Below are 20,939 nucleotides of genomic sequence, written 5' to 3'. Positions count from 1 at the left end.
CTTCAAAGCGCGGATCTTTAAATACGAATACTGGATGTGTGCATTCTGCGATTTTATCACTCCCATCATTAAAAATGTCTATTCTTGCCCTCAAAATGGACAAGGATAGGACAGGTTCTATCATTTGTGGCTGACATCTGTGCACTGTCCACATTTTTCTGTGGGTCCGTATCCAATCAGGTTGTGTGTATATTGTATTATACATTCTTCACTCATATATAATGTTTGTGTTTGTACTAATGCGTTATATTAATTAATATTATTTAATATGAATCACTTTGTTCGCACTGATTTATACCTTATTGCCAAACATTAAAATGGATGGGGTTTAGACCAATCAAATAGAAAAGCAGCACATGAAATCATCACATTAGCTCTTCAGAAACAAATATTAGCAGGTGTGGACTGTGCATAAATGCATATTAATGTGCATAATTTGCATTGTATTAAACATACATAAAACAACCTTATTTCTGAAATGGATTTGTAGTGTAAGGAAAGTAAACTGCAATAATACTTTTAAAGTCGTAATACATTTAGCATGAAAAAATGTGATAAATTTGTTTGCTAGACTAAATAGATGATATTTGGGGCTTCCAATAAACCGCTAGTGGAAAAAAAAAAAAATATATTTTTAATAGGTGAATGATTTATTTATTTTTGAAATATATTTCAAGAATTAGGAACCTAGTTTGAAATATGGAGCAAAGTGGGCTAAATTAATAATTAAAGCAAATATGGTATTTAGATTAAAATTGGTTCTAGGAAATCAAATTGTGATACTAGTGGGTACAATGGTAATGGTGTTAATTGACAAATTAGGTTGCATTGAATATTTCACAGTCAATGGACCATGACTTTCAACTGTGGTTCTGGAGAACATTAAACAAGATTCTCTATGAGATGGTCATAAAGACTTTTTCACTCTTCAGCTCCTATAACATATATAATATGTATACTATGTTTGGCATCCACCTGGAAAGGATGTTTGAGAGTGACTTGGTAAGCAGAGTCCATTAATTTAAAGAAAACCTGTCATCAAGATCAACTCTACTAAGGCTGAGTTCACATTAGCGTTCAGCCTTTCCGTTCTCCTGCAGATTTGGAACATAACTGAGCAGAACGGAGCCCATGGGCCCCATAGACTATAATGGTGTCCGTTAGGTTTCCGCTCAGAGCAAGATTTTTGAAGCAGAGACAAAGATCCTGTTATAGTTTATGGGGCCCATGGCCTCCTTTTGGCTCAGTTATGTGCCGAATCTGTCCTTTCCATTTTCCTGCTCCATTGTAGGAATGAAAATGCTGATGTGAACTCAGCCTAAACCAGACATACCATCTGGTAGGGTTGATCTTGGTGATTCAAATGATACCTGTCTTCTGAAAATCAGTTGCAACATTCCCTAGAAAAGACTTTGATACTGTACTTTCTGGAAATGAGGGTTATAGTGCACCAGTGGGAGGGGCCTAATGATTTGGTTCACCCTAGCTCCTCATCTTTCTAGTGTTGACCACACCCCTTGGTGCATTGAAGCCCTTATTTACATAAAAAATGAGAGAGAAAAAATTCTCAGGAACAATGTAACTGATTTTGACAAGACAGGTATCATTTTCATCAGCAGGATCAACATCACCAAGCTGTATCCCTGGTTTAGGTTTGATCCTGATGAAAGGTGCACTTTAGGCTCTTTTACATAGGCAGGTTATAGAGATGATTAGCAGAAGCAAATGTTCACATGAACTCTCATTCCTATAATCAGCCAGCGTAAATGAGCCACCAATCACCTGATGAAATAGCAAATGCATGTTCATTGGGTAAAAAACATCTTTGATTCGCCAAACATTGTCCTGTGTACGCAGAGGTGTGTTGCCCAGAAACAATAAATCTATCTGGAGACAAGTAAACATATAAAATAAGAATTGTGAACGCTCGCCTAGATGGCATAAGGCATAACACAGAATTTGTACTAGAGAACCATTTATTCAAATGTAGCAGATGAACTCACTATAAGCTTGGCGATCTCTTGACACTGACGCAGTCGTAGCCATAGTTCATGTCATTCATTGCACATCAGATAAGAACAAGAATCATTGCTTCTTCGACTTCTTCAATATTTTAGAGATTGGTGTTTTAATAAGGTATCGGACAGAACCAAATAGCTAGGAATGTTCTATATTAAAATTTTTAGGAATGTTCTATATTCATATTGCGGCATGACTTTTCCCTAGTTTATATCAATTGTCATTCTGCAAATCACATCTGACAAGACGTCATTCACCCAGTTTGTCTTGTTAGTAAAACAGATTTCACCATCTGCAGGGGTTCAGGGAGCAGGGTGGCTCTGATTAGTGGTGTAAACCTCACATTTTTATCATTTCTGTAATGCAGCTTAGAATATTAGTTGCAATGATTAGTAGTTTTACAATGTTTTATACTGTATCTATTTTATTTTGTATTGAAACTTTTCAGGATAAGAGTGAAACATTTTAAAGTAGTTAAACTCTCTTTTTATAAGTATTGGTGTTGTAGAAGCTGAAGAAATTTTCACTTTGCTTTTCTTACACATGGGACAGTTGTGGCGCAGGGGAGTCAGTGGCTGAGTTATAGGTGCTCATCCCAACCAACTTCATAGGAAACCAGTCTACCACATTTTAGCATATTTTTGGCATGTAGAAGTAACTGAATAACATGCTCAACCTGCGGCCCTCCAGGTGTTGTAAAACTCCAACAATGCCCTGCTGCTTAGCTCTGAGCCACCATACTGCCCATGCTGATTATATCTCTTTATATGAAGATATCAAATATTCTGGCTACATGTATGCAAATAAAAATGTTGTGTCCTCCTTTACATTAAAAAGGTAGTCACTGACATGTTTAAAGGTATGACCACATGGCACAGTCATCATAAATCGTGAAGCCAATTAGCCTGCAGCTGCCTTTTATTTAACTAATGAAGACTGCACTGTTTAGTCATGTTCATTGTTAAAGGCCGTGCGGCAACTTCAATACCGCACAGCCATTAACAATGAACATGACTAAACAGTGCAGTTATAAGCATATTAGTTATATTGGCCGCACAGTTTATGACAGCAGCACTGCCGCAACTCGACCGGATCACGACTGTGCCGTGTGGTTGTACCCTAATAGTTAATGGAAATATTAGGCTATGGTCAGTTGCTTGCATTTTCTGTTTATGAAATTTTATTTAATTATTTTGTTTAAAATAGATTTAAAATATATAAAAAAAATCTATAATGAAACTTTATGAAGTTTACAGCACCATAAACCAACTTTGAACCAAACCATATATATTTGCAGTGCAATATGAATAACCCTTTTCATTCCATTTTTTTTTTTTATCGAAGTTTCATTGTAAAGACATGAAAATAATGAAGGAAAACATAATTAAGTAGTAAACAAAAAGTGCTAAAGGGATTGTCCTACTAAAATTATTCTACAGTTTTCAAACCAGCACCTGGATCTGAATTCTTTTGCAATTTCATGTAATAAAAAATGTATGTAGCTACTGAGTTATTCAATAAAATGTATAAACTGCCTCCTGAGCTGTGATAGGGAGAGCTGAGACACGCCCCCTTAGCTGCAGAAGAAAAGACACTCCCCTTGAGCTGTGATAAGGAGAGCTGAGACACACCCCTTAGCTGCAGCAGAAAAGACACTCCCATTGAGCTGTGATAGGAAGAGCTGAGACACGCCCCCTTAAGCTGCAGCAGAAAAGACACTCCCATTGAGCTGTGATAGGGAGAGCATGCACATGCCCCCTTAGCTGCAGCAGAAAAGACACTCCCCTTCAGCTGTGATAGGGAGAGCTGAGACACGCCCCCTTAGCTGCAGCAGAAAAGACACTCCCCTTGAGCTGTCAACTTGCTATAAATCTAGCAGAGCAATGTATGGGGAGATCTGTGGATCCATGTGAGGGACAGGGCTGGTTCTAGCTTTGTTAGAAATAATTTTTCATCTTCTATATGTTGTCTGATTTACAGTTTTTACAATAGTCATGGGATAACCCCTTTAAGTCAAAATATGTTTTTATGTTTTATATTTTAGATTCTTTAAAGTAGCCTCCTTTTGGTTGATGACAGCTTTGCACACTCTTGGCATTCTCTTTATGAGGTAGTCATCTAGAAGGGTTTTCCAACAGTGTTAAAGGAGTTTCTAGGGGAGAACTAGTTGGCTGCTTTTCCTTCATTATGCCATCTAACTCATCCCAAACCATCTCACGTGGGTTAAGGTCATGTGATTGCGGAGTCCATGTCACCTGACACAGCACTCCATCACTCTCTTTCTTGGTCAAATAGGTCTGAAGGTGTGTTTGGGGTCATTGTGTTGGTGAAAAACAAATTATGGTTTCACTAAGTTCTTGTAATGTAATGAAGAAGTAATGATGGCCTGTAATTTCCCTTTACTTAGTTGAGTGGTTCTTGTCATGATGTGGATTAGAAAAATAGTAGAATCAGATTAAACACTGTAACTGTGCACCAATCCAATCTTGGCACAGCAAAACCGATGTTCAAAAACACATTATGAAGGAAAAAACTTAAACCACAAATTAACTGAGGATAGGCCATCAGTGTTAAAATCTTGAAAAACCTCATAAAATCTCTGCTGTTTCAGAGCTCAGTTGTACACTGGGCTTATCTTATTAGTAACTAACAGCTATCTGTGTCTACATACATCACTAATAAGACAATCCCTGTGTACAAATTAACTTAGATTTCCCTTCTCTATGACATGCTGCCCGCAGATTACAATTCATTTTTTCGGTGCAAGTTACCTTTCAGGAACCCTGAGCAGGTTATGTAGTGAGGGAGGATCAACTTAATTGACATTTCTAGGTCCTGCAATAGTTAAAAGGATTACTCGTGTTCATCAATTTCCAGTCGCTGCCGTTCTGACACTTCTTCATTACTGCTACCTTCCACTTTATGCATTGGCTTAACAAACTGGAAAGGCAGAGAAAGGCCCACTAAGCACATCACTGGCCTTGGCAGTAGTCTATCTCCACCAGTAATGAGTGGACCTTTGCTGGCATTTCCACTGTATTGTATTTCCACTGGGCCAAAAAGTGGAGAGTAGTGGAGACCGATCCGACATCAACACATCAAAGGAAGTGGATCTGTGGAGGTGATAATGATTTTATTTTTATTTTTTTACATTTGGTATGGTTTCTTTTTTTAGAAACAAATTCTGCCTAGAAAACTCCTGTTATCAGGCTCTTAAGAATCAGTTTGGCAAGAGAATGGTTGTCAAATAATGGCTGTCAAGAGAATGGTCATCTGAGTAGGAAGACCTTGTGTTAAACACTATCTAAATACAACCTTGTGCTAAATACTATCCAAATAATGCATTCAATAAATATGAAGTACTAAGTGCTTGCTCTTTTACTTCTCCGGTAGCTATTTCTTATGATATGATAATAAGGTCACAAATATGCGCACAAAGAATATATAAGATGCTTAGAACTATTACCATTTTATTTTAGTGGTACAATTCTATGAAAGTTTGATCTATGAACTTATTTCTGCCCCCTACTGTGCATATTTTAAAGTGAAGCATGAAGGATATATGAATTCTCAGCGGGATAAAGCACTGTGAATCATGCTTTTCAAGACACAAAATAAAGACCCCCCACTAGTAGGCACAGTGCTGAATAAGTATTCATAACCTCCCCTATGGATTTCCAGGCTCATAAAACTATAAAATTAATGTGTTTTCCAAATGAAGTACTCATATGTCAAAATCGTTGTTGAAAGTATGTCACTATGGTCACAGTTTAGTGGTTGTATGCCTTTCATATTTAGGTTACATTGATGTAGAAATATAACTTTCTATTGAGTACTTTATGTAAATCTTATGAAGTGTTTTATATATATATATATATATATATATATATATATAAAACAGGGGTGACTTTTACGGTTGCAACCAGTGGACTAAAGCACTCTGTGACGAGGTCATCTGTCAAGGGGGGAGATAAATTTTGTATCAACAGAGCCACTACTGATATGTCACGTTTGATTTATATAGCACTTGGCATTGTGTGTGAATGTAATATATCAAGATTATTAGATTATAGATAATTTAAAAAAGGCTGAAAGGACATTTAGAAAATTTACTATAAGTATAGTTATGAACCGCGTCATTGCTTGTGATGACAGTGTTGTAGGTGAAATGTATAACACAGTAGAAGAGGGTGATTTTGCTAAATAAATGAAATATGACATTAAAGGGTCATCTACAATCATGGCCAACCAGTATTTTGATTCTGCTTAAATGGCAGTAAACATTATGATAATACAACTGTCTAATAAAATTAGGGAATAGCTATTAAATGTATAATCTTCAAAGTGTTTGGAAGTATGATAAGATATATCATATATCATTTGTGATAGAAACTATTATCCAGTTTTGGGCTTTCTTGAAGTATATTTGCACATAGCAGATTTGTTGAAGAAATATCTAGGAATTAAAGAAGAACTCACACAAAAATGTTATTCTCTGACCTGTTAGAAAGGTCCATGATGTAATCTGTAGTGAATGCCATTTTCTCACCAGTGTCTGTATTTGTGAGTTATACCTTCTTTCTGCTTCTCACCGGTATCAGGTGACCAGCAATCACTCCAACTCTCCAACTGACAGCATCTTATGTGTGGACAGGAAGTCAGTTTCTCTATGTATTCCTATGGGAGCCTCACTCCCAGTGTCATAGGAATGAATAGAGAAGTAACTGACTTCCTGTCCTGTGTCAATTGGAGATCAGAGAGTTGGTCACATGACATAGCTAAAAATTAGAAGGGAGGGGATAACTCACAAATACAGTGACTGATGAGAAAATTACATTAAATACAGATTATATCATGTACCTTTCTTACAGGTGAGAAAAAATAACATTTTGTGGGAGTTCTACTTTAATCTACCATGTGTGTACCTTATTTTGTTACTGACTGCTCAGTGTGTCATTCCAGCCTCCCCGATCTAAGGGTCTCTTTGCTTTTCCTTCCTGCTAAATCCATTTTGACATTGGCTCTAAGAATGCCATCAAAAACGGAAGTGGTATTTTTCTAAACAATGTTGTTTGTAAAACCATCCTAAGCCTACAAATAATCGAAAATGAGGAACATGTGTGGCACCATAGTAAAGTCCTGTAGCCTCCATGTGCTGTAACACAGGTTCCATTGGATGCCATATATATGATATAGTCTTCCCTATAGGCAGTGCTTTTGGGTGAAATACCACTGTACATACAGCATCTGATGAAGAAATGTTTTTTGTGGGATTTGAATTAAATTCAATAGAAAAAACTGTGGGGGAGATTTATCACGTGTAGTGCAAAGGAAAACTGTTGTAGTTGTCCATAGCAACCAATCAGATTGATTCTTTCCTTTTCCAAAGAAGCTCTGAAAAAGGAAAGGTGGAAACTGGCACTAACAATGCCAGTTGACCACATGACCAAAGAACTGGACCTCGCCTGTAGTACTCACCTTTCCCTAGTACCAATGGTGTCACTTGGTACTCAGATACCCACAGGACTTACAGAAGGGCTGGAGAGCACAACAAGCAGATGGTTGCATATATGAAGCATGTACAACGAGGAACAGAAGTATTTGAACACCCTGCGATTTTGCAAGTTCTCCCACTTAGAAATCATGGAGGGGTCTGAAATTCTAATTTTAGGTGCATTCCCACTCTGAGAGACAGAATTAAAAAAAAAAATCAGGACACTTTAGAGTGTTCAAATACTTCTGTTCCTCACTGTATCAACACCAGTAATGGAATATAGATTAAGAGCATATCAATGACAGTGAACATAAGTATAGATACACTAAACCTAACCTGTTCTGAAATACAATCCAGCAATAAAATACAGCCAAGAAGAATTAATGAAGAACCACAGGTTCCAGGATACACTGGTACAACACAACAGACAATAATATGAAACTAAAAAGCATTGTTGTCCCCCACAGCAGAGAAGTAAAAGACCTGGAGTAAGCAATCAACAGCATCTACCTAAATTAACCAGGCCAAGCTAGACGATAGCCTAACCCAGACTCATATGTAAGGCAGATGCATAGCATAACAGTGCTAGTACAGAGGCAAGCATAAAACAAAAGAGAAATCCCCTTTTGTTGTAACTCTTACCATATGTCCCTCTATGACTGCCTTCTTATAGATCCACACAAGTGGAGCCAGACATGGTGGCCTACTAATTCAGATGTAGCAGGGTTAAGAGTCCCACTTGGTGAGTTATGACAACTAGTTAACACGTCATGACTGTGACTGTTAAGGAGGACCTTTCATTGGTTTGTAGTAAGTGACATAAATATCTGTAACTGTGGGGTACCCCCCCCCCCCCAGCTGTGCTGCCACCCTGCCTGTTTTTTTTTAAATAGCGCTCCTGCACCCCGTTATGGCCCCCCGGCAAATTTCAAGCTCATTATGCTAATACTGAGCATCAGAGCAATGGGGAGGAGACACAGTCTTTCTCTGTGGGCGTCTCTGTCTCCCCTGGCTGTAGCGCTGTCCAATCGAGGCGCAAAGCGTCACAGCCAGGGGAGAAGGAGATGCCCACAGAAAAAGATTGCATCTCTTCCCCATTGCTCCAATGCTCAGTATTAGCATCCTGAGTGTGAAATTTGCGAGGGGCCATAACAGGGTGCAGGAGCGCTATTTTTAAAAAAAAACATTCAGGGTGGTAGCACAGCGGGGGGTACCTCCTAGGTACAGATATTTATCTCACTTACTACAAATCACTGAAAGGTCCTCTTTAACTCTGCTGCATCTGTAATTTACATTGTTACAGTAAATGTTGCCAATAATACTGTATAGTCAGGCAACCAACACCTCATTTATTATAGAGGTGGACTGAATTAGTAACTAGCAATGTATGCTTTATGGTTGTATATCCTTATTTTTGTTTGTTTACTTTCCTTTCTTTGTTCTGATTTCCTTGTTAATTCTTAAATCTTATGCGCATAATGTATGATTCAGAAAGAGGTCAAATGTCTCATTTATGGCGATATAAACTTCATGTGGACCATTTGTCCTTTGCTGCAATGTAAAAAAAAAAAATATTGCTTGCAAAAATTTATTTTAATAGTGCTGGTTCTATAAAGATAGGTAAAGATAAAAGTAGTCAAGCTGCTTTTTGGTGTATGGCACTATGTGTCATTTGGTTTATCCGGGCATATGATCCAGCTCAGCTATATGTCTACTAATCTTTCAGCTTTATCTTTTACGTAGTATTTTACTTGAATTAGCATACTACAAAACACGTACATTGCCTGAACGTTATGTAGAAGAAGGGTTTAGTAGAACATTATGGTAAGCAGTCCCTGTAGGAAGGCGAGTGTCTTTTGAAGCATTTAGCATATCTTGTGGTTAGATAGTATATGTGTGAGGCAGTAAGATATGGCCATTAGGTGGTCCCTATAAAGGATTCTGCAGCCAAAGAGTAGGCTCTTGGTGTGCTGATTTGCATGCACATGGCACGATGCCATTGTGTCTCCGGTGTTCAGCACTGTGGGATATTGAGCCTGCTTGAGCAAACTATAAAAGTCTGTATTCAGTGTCATGAATATATGGAAACAATTTTCGTTTTTTGCAATGCTGGGTGTTTCCTGTGCAGTACAAAATTAATGTGAGCTTGTAGTAACATGCAGACTATGGAAATAATTAAATTCAGGCTGTGGCTGTTAAAAAATGTGAATAGATAGTTTATATGTCAGTGTGATAGGTCACCAAACAATGTAATGACATAATAAAAACATAAAAGATAACAGAAGAACTCTGAGAACAAAATGATATAAAGTAATGTTTCGTTGTTGTCTCGTAAAGTAAATGAATCCTTGGGGCTCAAGGGCTATCATGGCATAATTAATGCTCTCAATTTGCTTCTTACGAAATACATCGATTAATTTGGATTGTTTCAGAATTCCCTCTAGAGGTAGCATAGCAGAGGTAATATATATTTAAACTGGAAAGAATGTATATATGTTTTATATGTAGGAAACCCACGGATGCCATAGAGGGGCTTAAAAAGATTGTCCGGTTTCCGATATTGATGATCTGCCAATGATAGGTCAACAATATCAGATTGTTGGGGGCCGACTTCAGGGACCCCCAACAATCTGCTGTTTGAAGAGACCACGAAGCTCTCATTCTCATCCAGTTCTCTCCACTGTTTACTTACTCGGCGTTGACATTGCAGCGGTGAACAGTTGGATTACAGCTCCAGAGTGTAACTACAACTGCTCCTTGAATGGGATGGAGGAGCTATAATTACTTGCTGCTGCAATGTTGACAGCGAGCATGTAAACAGTACGATCATATGATTTAGACCCTCACCAATCTAATATTGATGACCTATTGTGAGCATAGGTTGTCAATATCAAAAACCAGACAACCCCTTTAATATTCACCGTTTCAGCTGTCACCAATAAAGCACAATCTTCTTAATGCCTTGCTTAGATAATACAAGTAGGAATTGTGGAAGATTTTTCCCTGTGTTTTAATCATTCAGATCTTACTAGGCGGATAAGACTGATCAAATTTATGGCTGACGGACAAGGTTTATCTCACTTTTTTGTGTCAAAAAAATATGCGGCATCCCACTTGGGAGATTTACCATGGCTTTGGCAGTTGGTGACTGCATGAATGAATGATCAGCAGATGTAGTGTTCAAAGCTATCCAAAAACACATATTTTGACAACACTGGTTTAAGTAGAAAGCAAGATGGTCAAAGGACTCGAGTAAAATCTGTTACCATATGGAGCATTATTTGACTTTTAAAGTGTTGTTAAATACTAATATTCCAGTAAGGATGTCAACAGATATGTTAAATAAAATGCGTAAGACTATTGTGAATTATTTGATTATTTAATGCATGAAGTTTGTGAATTGTTTGAATATATAATATATCGAGAAAGGCATTTCAATAAAATGATATTTGAATAGGTTCATTCTTCTTTGAAAGGAGGCTGTCACCCTTTATGTTACTATAACATTTTATGAGTCACATCCTGGTATTGGTATGTGTAACATATTAAAGGGGTACATATACATGTCAATATGTTTCCATGAACATGAGCACTACTGCCTTATTCAATGAGGGGACTTCAGACCCTTCTTTTTTAGGATCTCAAGAGGTCCCAACATCTGGACACCTGGGATCCATTATTTATCACCCATCCTGTAGATAGGTGTTACATAAAGACCCCTTTACAATGCCTGATATTTTGACAGATTATTGCTACGAGCACTTATAAATAATAAGCCCATTTAAAGGTGCCACTGGTTACTCGATGAACAAGCAATATGATCATTGGGACAGTCACCTAAATTATCACTTGTGGGCTGCAGATCGTGGTGTATAAAAACTCTGATGCCGGCAAACAATGATTCTGTATGAGGACGATCAATGGCATTAGTGATCACTCCTATCCATACAGTGGAGGAGATCGCTGCAGGTAACTGATCCTCTTCACTTTCACTGAAAAGGAGGCAATTGTTGGGAAGGAATGCTTCCTTCCCGACAATTGTATGCTCCGTCCAGCTGTTTAAAGGTACCATAAGTTTTGTTGGATAACCTCATAAAGCAGAAAATAACGGGCTAAATAACAAAGGTGCTTCAATGACTCAGGGATGTCCTTAATTACAAATACCCTTTGGCTTGAATTTTGTGTCAGATTTCCCGTAACTGAAATCACTGAGCAATGGCAATGTTAAGCACTCTATAGAGCCCTTATCCCCCCCCCCCCACCACCACCCTTTAGCATTGTATGGCTACTATCCATGTAAACGAGCCACTAATACATGACGGTTTTCTACATTGGATCCCAGTAGAGGAAGTGCCTTGCTCGGGTGTCCCCCAAAGTGATGGCCATACGCCCATGTAAGAGAAGATAAGATGCAACTGTAATAATGCAACTTCGCTGAGATGATTTGTTATGGTCAAAATTCTGAACAATGATGATGTAGCCTGTCACTTTGTGCAATCCAAGTGTTTGTCATGAACATTTCCGTATTGTCTTTGCTATATTTTCTTTTTTTTGTATGCAAGAGCCTCGATGTAGCATGTGTTACTTTATAGAAATGTGTGCAATCTTTGTCAAACTATAATACATGCTATATTTGTCCTTTAATGAATCATTCATGTAACAAAGCGAGAATCGGTCATTTAGTGTTATCATGTGACAATAGTTTATCATTTGTTAATTGTTATTTAACTGGGACAAGTCATTGACCCATTTTTCATTGAACTAGTTATTATAAAGGATGATGATTACACAGACATGTAAAATCTCAGAGGCACAAAATCACCACATTTCTCCATCTTTTCTTCTTACAGCACGTATTATCCGAACGAAACAGTGGTGTGAAATGCTTCCATGTTTAGAAGGGGAAGGCTGCGATTTATTAATCAATAAGTCAGGTTGGACCTGCACGCAACCAGGTGGGCGAATAAAGACAACTACGGTAAGTATAAAAAGTGTGCAGTATTTGTGTGAAGATATAAAAGAGGATTTATAAGGCCTACAGATTTTTCTTTCCCCTAGCTAGATTGTTTCTCCTGGACGTCTTCTTTCTCCATGCATAATTTAGTCCTAATTGAGGCAAAATGTAAAAATGTTTAAATAATACATCAATTATACATAAAAAAAGAATGTGTCTTTACTGCCTCCTGCTAGCAAATGCAGTCTTTCTAGTAATATGGCCCTTAGGTTTTTGAAAAATAAAACTAATAGACAAATGTGCATTACAACATGTTTGTCTGTAAAATGTAATTTTTAGGCTTTTGAAATAAAGCTTATGGCCATGCAGGGTACCAAATAAACTGACTGAATGCACATCAAAGTCAGGAATAAAACTATAATTTCGTTACAGATATGGTAATAAGTAAATTTAGGATGATACCTATGATCTTGCATCATGTGTACAGCAGTGAATGAAAGAATAGAGGGTGAATATTGGGACACTTTTATTATTACTTTGAAGGCACTTAAGTCTAACTATTTGGTTCATCTTGGTTTTCCATGCTCTCAATGATGGGATTTGTGCTTATTCTATAATATATACAGTAGTATTCACACCATGTTAGGAAGAAGCCCAAATTTATCCTGTAAAATTTCCAAAGGATTCTGTGGCAAAAGTGTCCGTTTGGCAGATGTTTATTGTATATCTGGATAACCTTTTAAACAAAACTGAAAAGAGTAGCTTTAGTAGTAGTAGTAGTAGTAGAATAATTTTTTTTGTAGTAGTAGTAGTAGAAGGTTTTTATTTTAAATTTTTGGCATTTTCTATAATTTGAAAGAAAAAAAAAAAGCTTCAAACACATGATCAAAGTAACCATCACAAAATCCAAACAAGAAATGCAGTAACAAAAACATCCACATTTCTTAAAAAGATTATCCAGGAAAAAGATATATATGATTTATCCTCGGGATAGGTCATCAATATCAGATCTGTGGGAGCGTGGCACCCCCACCGAGACCTTGAGTGCTGCAGCCTCTTCCTAGCCCAGTGACATCACTCTACAACGGTCACATGGCCTAGTTGTAGCTCAGCCCCATTTAAATCAATGGGGCTGAGCTGTAGTACCAAGCATAGCCACTATACGATGTATGGTGCTGTCCTCAGAAAGCTGCCAGAAGCCTGTGTCTCTCACCAGAGCTGTGTTGAGTGAAGCAGCTCTCTGAAAAAGCTGATTGGCAGGGATGCCTGGACTTGGACCCCCGCTGATATGATAATGATGACCCATCCTGAAGATGTTATCACTAGCTTTACCAGGATAACCCCTTTAAGTGTAGTGCTTATGACCAATGACCCTTATGTGAAAGGGGAACACCAATAAAGTACAAATGTGCAAGATAAATAAAAAAAAATACAAAAAAGAATCAATTAGGCAAGGATCACCTTTCTTGTGCAGGTGTTTCGATGTCTCTTGCACTTTATTGGTTCACCACTCTACACAATAGGCATTGTTCTTACTGATGCCTAGTGGAACACTTATGGAATTGGGATTGATTTTGATTTTATATTATACCAGTAGAACAGGTATCAAAGGAGAGCTATAAAATCATTTACTGTACTTAACGTACTCTAATTTATCTGATTTTCTTACATTACCTATGAACATAGCAAAGGTGTAGAAAAAAAAAGTAAAGTGTATGAAATGTGGCATCTTATGTGTGGATTGTCTTTACTTTTAGTAGTGTCTGTTATACTTGACAAGATCCATGCTAATACAAATATTCCTTTCTCAGTTTATCTACTAGGTTCAGTCAGACAACATCAAATCTTCATATGATACCACTATTAATTGTAATATGTGCCCTTTTTATTAAATGTCCTTAATTAAAAAAACACATTAATAGCAGTGACTAAACACACAGAATGAAGCACAGAGATGAATAGTAGGCAATGCTCAGTAAATATTAACAATGATCAGTATGTCCGCAATAGTTATTGATGCTCCCACATAACATCCAAAATAAGGTAGCGTCATATACTCAGACCAACATAAACCAAGTGCATAAAGCTAATACATTACCTAATGAGTATCTTACCCTGGCATGTCAAAACCCCAGGTAAGCGTGTGATGCCTCATAGAGATTACCAGTTATGCACTGTTTATGTCTTTCAGTATTGGTCTTAGCATATGATGCTTTTATATGCGCTGGTACTTCATTTTAGATGAAACATACAGATCATTGTTAATCCTTATAGAGTATTGCCTGCCATTCCTCCTTGTGCTGTGTCGTGTGTTTGGCCACCACTTTTAATGTGGATATTTAAACTCTTCCTGTAATAGAAATTTTCTTATTTTTTCATTTTCATTTTTTACTTACTTTTTGCCTTGAATTTTTCCCATTCACATAGCCATATTAGTGCTTGTTTTTTCAGGACAACATATACCGTACTTTCAAAAGGCACCATTTACTATTGTATACCTTGCATACCATTTGGGGTCCATTCACACGGCCGTAGAATGGGTCCACATCCGTTCCACGATTCTGCCGAATGGGTGAGGGACCATTCATTCTCAATGGGGACGGAAAGGATGCGGACAGCACACACTGTTCTGTCCGCATCCGCATTTCCGGTCCTTGGCTCCGTACTACTGCGGCTCACCAAAAAAATAGAACATGTCCTATTCTTGTTCGCAATATTGGACAAGAATAGACATTTCTATAGGGATGCCGGCCCGGTGTATTGCGTATCCGCAATACACTATGGACGTGTGAATGGACCCTAAGTGTGAAGCTGTAAAAGGCATTTTTAGATGCAGCAATACTAATGATCTTTATTAAATTTATTTTTTTAATGGAAGTGATTTGAATTTTGATTTTTATTATTTAAAAAATAACTTTTCTTAGTGTTTTTTTATATATATATATATTTTTTAATTTATTATAGCTCTCCCAATGGACTTTAGCAAGCAATTGTCTAATCACTTATACCATAGACTGCTATGGTTTATTATTGCACTTTGTGGCAGAATCACTATGTTTGGTCCCCAGGAGCACAGTTGACCACTTACATGCCATGGCTGCAAAATATCACGGCATCTGAGGAGTTAAAAGTCTGTGATCGGTGTCTATGATCATGGACTCTGCCAGAGAGTGTCTGCGTTTACCATCTTTTGTGCCTACTCAGTTCCGGAGTAGGTGCCATTTTTAAAAACCCAACATCCGCCATGCATATATGGCAGCTGTCAGTAAGGGGTTAATAAAGATTACATTTATATTAAAGTTGACAAACATTGCCAGAGTCTATTGGAAACAGTGAGTTACTTAGTGGGAGAGGACAGTTACTTTAATATATTGTAGGGTTGTTATCTTTCAAACACATTGGTTTAAAATCCAATGAAACTGGATCAGTCGCCCATAGCAACCACAATATCATAGTAGCTATTATTATTATTCAATAGATATTGACAGCTGAAAGCTGATTGGTTGCTCCCAGTAACACCACACCTTCATATGGGACTTGTTTCTTAGAGCAATCAATGACAATATCCAACGTATGATTGCCTTTCAGTGCACTGGAAGAATAGAACATGGGCTCATTATTTGTATTTTATTTGCACCACTTCATTCTTTAGTTTTGATCACCGTGCTGGAATCTTCAATCTTTTTCTTTCCAGATAATAGGGCAATGTTATCACTGACAGTGTTACTTGTGTAAAGGGCTTAGTCAGCACTAAACAATGGATAACAAAATGTCCGCCATCTCACTGGTGCCAACATGTGGTTTTATTATCAATCATTTGCTTTCTTTATCTCAATTAACACAGATTAAATGAACCTTCAAAATCTAATCTTATTTGTTGCATTACCAAATGTTCTATACCGTTGCGAAAATAAATTAATTTTAGTATCAAACTGTATATATTTTGTCAATGATCCATTTCTGCCTAATTGTTATTTAATGAATTCTTTCTTTTAGATTATGTGATTTCATTGAATTGAACCTAAAAGAACATTCATGCTCCACTTCCTTAGTAGCTAACCTCACTAAACCTCTGCAATTTTATTGCTAAATTAGCTGAAGTGGGAAATTAAAGAGTATTGGGAACCTAAAAAGAGAGCTCACAGTGGATAAAAGGTGTAATCACTCTGACACAGATTTCCATGCTTAGCTAGTAAAATATACCAAAGACACACTTTCTACTAGAGAAGATCATTTCCTAATAGACTTTATTTACAGATAAAGCAACAAAACACTCCTCTCTATTAGCACAATTACATGCTATCTGAGCTAGAAATTAAATTAGGTTTTCTTGGAGATTAAACTGTTATTTTTATTATTATTGTATTCGGTTTAACACTGATGCTGCATAAAAAGTTGTAATTGCGCAAGTCTACGCTCTTTGTCACAAACATAATGCTATAACATCCTAGTAATTGGCATATTTTCAGTTTCTGTTCATTTCCGATGATCAGAAAAAAAAACTAGAGAGAAAGATTTTGTATGATTTTTTAAAAAAATCCAACATTTTTGTGATTATAAGCTTTTCTATGTAAAAGTCAGCTCAAATTACTGTTGCACCTGCAATTCCATGAGCAAACTGGAGATCTGGAAATCAGTAGAAGTCTCACCGACAATGGGTGCCTTCTAATGAGTTAGATTTTGTTTTAGACATTTTTGAGACTAATAACCAGTTCCGGCCATGGAGTTACCTTGGCTGCAACCACATAGATTTATATAAGCCTAATTCACATCAATAGTACTAATTTTCAGCTATTGAAATTTCTGCACAAAAATCTGTTGTATGTAAAGGTGCCCTATAGGTATAAAGGGACAATATGTCAAGTGTGGTATATTTTTAACAGCTCCTTCACATTTAATTTTACAACATATGATAAAGCCATGCATTCTATTATTTTTGTGTAGATTTTTTTTTTTCTTACAGGTTTTTTGGTGGCATTTTTAGCCCATTGAGTAAAACACCAGAAAAAACTTTATTTTTATTTTTTATATAAAACATCACTGACCACATAAATGCAATAAAATATTAAAAACAAAAAAAGCTATAGGGATTTATTATTACTTTCTTTAGGCAAGGTAAAACTAAACCAGACAGACAGAATATTTATCAATCTAAATTTATCACAGTGGCTCATGTTGTTCTCTTCCTTATGCCATCTCTTGGTTGGCTTACTTTAAAATGTTATTTTGCAAAAAAAAAATTGGTCAATTTTGACACAATTTGACCCATTTAGCCTATGGCCCCTTTATTTAAAGGGAACCTGTCACCGGGATTTTGAGTATAGAGCTGAGGACATGTATTTGCACTGCTGGTAGGGACCAATCCATATATATCTGTTACTTTTTGATATACAGAATATCCTGGTGTATGTTACTGTTTATACACTGAGTACCTGACAGAACTTAAAGAAGGTTCCATTAAGATCTGTTACACAATGCAGTTGCACCACTTACAACTGTCATGACTAATAGGGGAGTTTAGAAATAAGTTAATGGGGTCTTAATTGTGATATATGACTAATTATTAATCATGTAATATATTTATGTCATTATTATTATTATTATTAGAAGTGATGTAATAAAATTCACAATTATTATACTAATAATGCAGAATAGTTTACTGTGTACTGTCTACCGATACCAAAAGCAGTTACAGTGCGACAGTGTGAATATTTCCTATGATCACTGTAATTATCTTCAAGATGATAATAGCTTTAAAACCCTGTTCTTCATAAGCATGCTCTTCTAGCTAATAATGTTGAAATACTTGTCTATGAGTATTTTCAATGACACGAGGTGTAACAGTCCTTTTTACATGAAACCTTTAGTTCTATGTTTAGAAGATGAGCGAACCATTGAGTAATGCTGACCTTGTGGATGGCCAATCTGTTCACAAATCTGTGATGTTGCATTACTAGATTACTGCCAATTCAGTAATGGGCTGAAATAGGTGTTCTGTATGTTTAGCCTTCCTTCACTGGCAACAGGACAATTTAATGTCACTTTCCCAACCTGAAGACATTTGCTGGTTAAGTTTATACAATTAAGCTGTTGTCTATGTAATTAACCTTGTGCACTCAGTATTTCACTGTAATGTTCCATTATAATGCTTGTAAAAAGTTAGCATATACTAATATTTGCCTTTTAACTCTTTAATGAGCATGGTATTTACAGTAAATATCTGTGTGATCATATGACTAATGATTTTCGACCAAACTTTGTAAAGACTAGTGAAATAATAGCATTTAAAATCATAGGAGCAATTTTAGTAGCACCATGTCATGACCAAGGAAGATGATTTGCTATCTTCTAGAAGGCACCACGAGCAGAATACATATTCTCTTTAGGGTCCATTCACACGTCCGTTGTTTCTTTCCTGGTCTGTTCCGTTTTTTGCGGAACAGATGTGGACCAGATCTGGACCCATTCATTTTCAATGGGTCCTGAAAAAAATCAGAACAGATCAGGAAAGAAACAACGGACATGTGAATGGACCCTTAAAGAGGTTTTCCAGGTGTTTAATACTGATGGCCTATTGGTGGTGTCTGAAAGTTTGAGGAGGCTGTGGCACTTCCACACAGCTTACCAAGCACAATGCCATCTATTGGATATTTGATATACCTGCTTCCACAAAATACTGATTAAGGGGATTGATATACCTAATTTCACTAAATATTGATGGAGGCCTGCTATACACCTGCTTTCACCAAATATTGACTAAGGGGTTCTATATACCTGCTTCCACAAAATACTAATTGAGGGGTGCAATATACCTGCTTCCACAAAATACTGATTAAGGAGATTGATATGCCTGCTTCAACCAAATATTGATTGAGGCCTGTGATACACCCGCTTCCACAAAATACTGATTAAGGGGTTTGATATACCTGCTTCCACCAAATATTGATTAAGGTGTTCTATATACCTGCTTCCACAAAATACTGATTGAGGGGTGCGATACACCTGCTTCCACCAAATATTGATTAAGGGGTTCAATATTCCTGTTTCCACAAAATGCTGACTGAGGGATGTGATATACCTGCTTCCACGAAATACTGATTAAGGGGGTTGATATACCTGCTTCCACTAAATATTGATTGAGGCCTGCGATATTTGTTATCCACTGAATGTCTAATATACCTCCAGCCACATAATAATTTGTTCTTTTCTGTCAGATGAATGCCTAATTTTTGGGGCCTGTACTCTCGTGGCCTAAAATATTTTTTTTCTAGGCTCCAGCAGGGCACATTTTTTAGATTTTCTCTTTAAGACGCATAAAAATGGTCCCTGATTAAAAAACATATTTTTTGTGGGATTTTTTGCGATTGACCCTCCTCTGGTATGTCACTGTCCATGTTGTGGGACTATTTGTGCACTTCTAGTAAGTATTTGGTGGCTGCAAATATGACCTGAAGGTTTTTTAGGTTTGACTGCCATTAAAGTGAATGAGGCCTGCCGTGAACATTTGATCGCGAACGCACATACACGAGGCTTCCCGTTCTATGTTCGTCTATGACTATTTTCTAGTCAAAGCGTATAGTGACCTATTTCAGTCCAACAAAAGAAATATATACGCACTGCACTGTTGCAGTTATTTCTGGTGAAAGCGTGTAGGGGCGTATTTCAGTACTACTGGAAAAATATATTCTTAGTGCATTTCTTCAGTTAATTGTGGTGAATGCGTTTAGTAGACTATTTTAGTACAAAAAGAAAAATATATTTGTCGCTTTTAGGGGTGTTTTAATTTCCGTTTAATTTGTGTAGTTCCGCTATAAGTATGTCAGGCAGAGAAGTGCCAGGCCATGCAGGAGGAGTGGCAGAGTCTTGAATGTTTTGGGTGCAAGCAGAGGTTGTAGCAGAGTAAGGGGGGCATGGCAGCAGGAGTCACAGCGAGAGGTCTGAGCTCCCGGTGTCATCTAGCGGTTGTGTCTTGACCAGCAACCCAGCGGTTCTTGATTGGTTAACTTGGTCATCCATGTCATCCCAAGTAACATCATACATCCCCAGCCAACAGTCAGTGGGTTTGTTAGTCACAAAACTTTAGTTGGCATGGCTCGGGAGCAGGCCCTGTGCACTCACCTGTCTTCAACCTCCCTCTGTCCTTTGCTGTTCCCTAAGCCACAGAAGTATTATATGCTGTGGGCTAAGCTCCACTATACAGCGAGGATGATCAGCTAGAGGACAGTCAGCAGCTACTTCCCACCCAAATTCTGGAGGAGACAGCTGCAGCTTCCTCCGCTAGGCGGGCAAGTAGTGATGATGAGAGTGGCACAGGAGCTTGTGTTGAAGGCGGTCAGGCTCCTAACCCAGAGACCGTTGATGAGGACATCAGTGACGTGCAGACATTACTTGATGATGATGAAGCCGATCGCACTTGGGAGCCAGGGGCAGAAGGGGCTTCATCATTATCAGGAGAAGAGTTTGCCTGTGAGG

General features: G+C 37.4%; 1 protein-coding gene across 2 annotated transcripts in view; it reads left to right on the top strand.

Moving 5' to 3' along the window:
• TAFA5 (TAFA chemokine like family member 5) overlaps positions 1-20,939 on the top strand; it is a 579,109-nt gene that overhangs the window by 425,514 nt on the left and 132,656 nt on the right. For both annotated transcript variants that reach the window (XR_006387627.1, XM_044276778.1), the window contains exon 3: positions 12,364-12,491. Coding sequence is in view for 1 of the 2 variants with exons in the window: in XM_044276778.1 (XP_044132713.1) it covers positions 12,364-12,491 (128 nt within the window). In the remaining variant the exon portion in view is untranslated. The remainder of the gene's footprint in view (positions 1-12,363; positions 12,492-20,939) is intronic.

The sequence above is a fragment of the Bufo gargarizans genome, chromosome 2 (assembly GCF_014858855.1).
Source record: "Bufo gargarizans isolate SCDJY-AF-19 chromosome 2, ASM1485885v1, whole genome shotgun sequence".
In the NCBI taxonomy this organism is placed as follows: Eukaryota; Metazoa; Chordata; class Amphibia; order Anura; family Bufonidae; genus Bufo; species Bufo gargarizans.
This window is presented reverse-complemented; position numbering and strand designations above follow the sequence as displayed.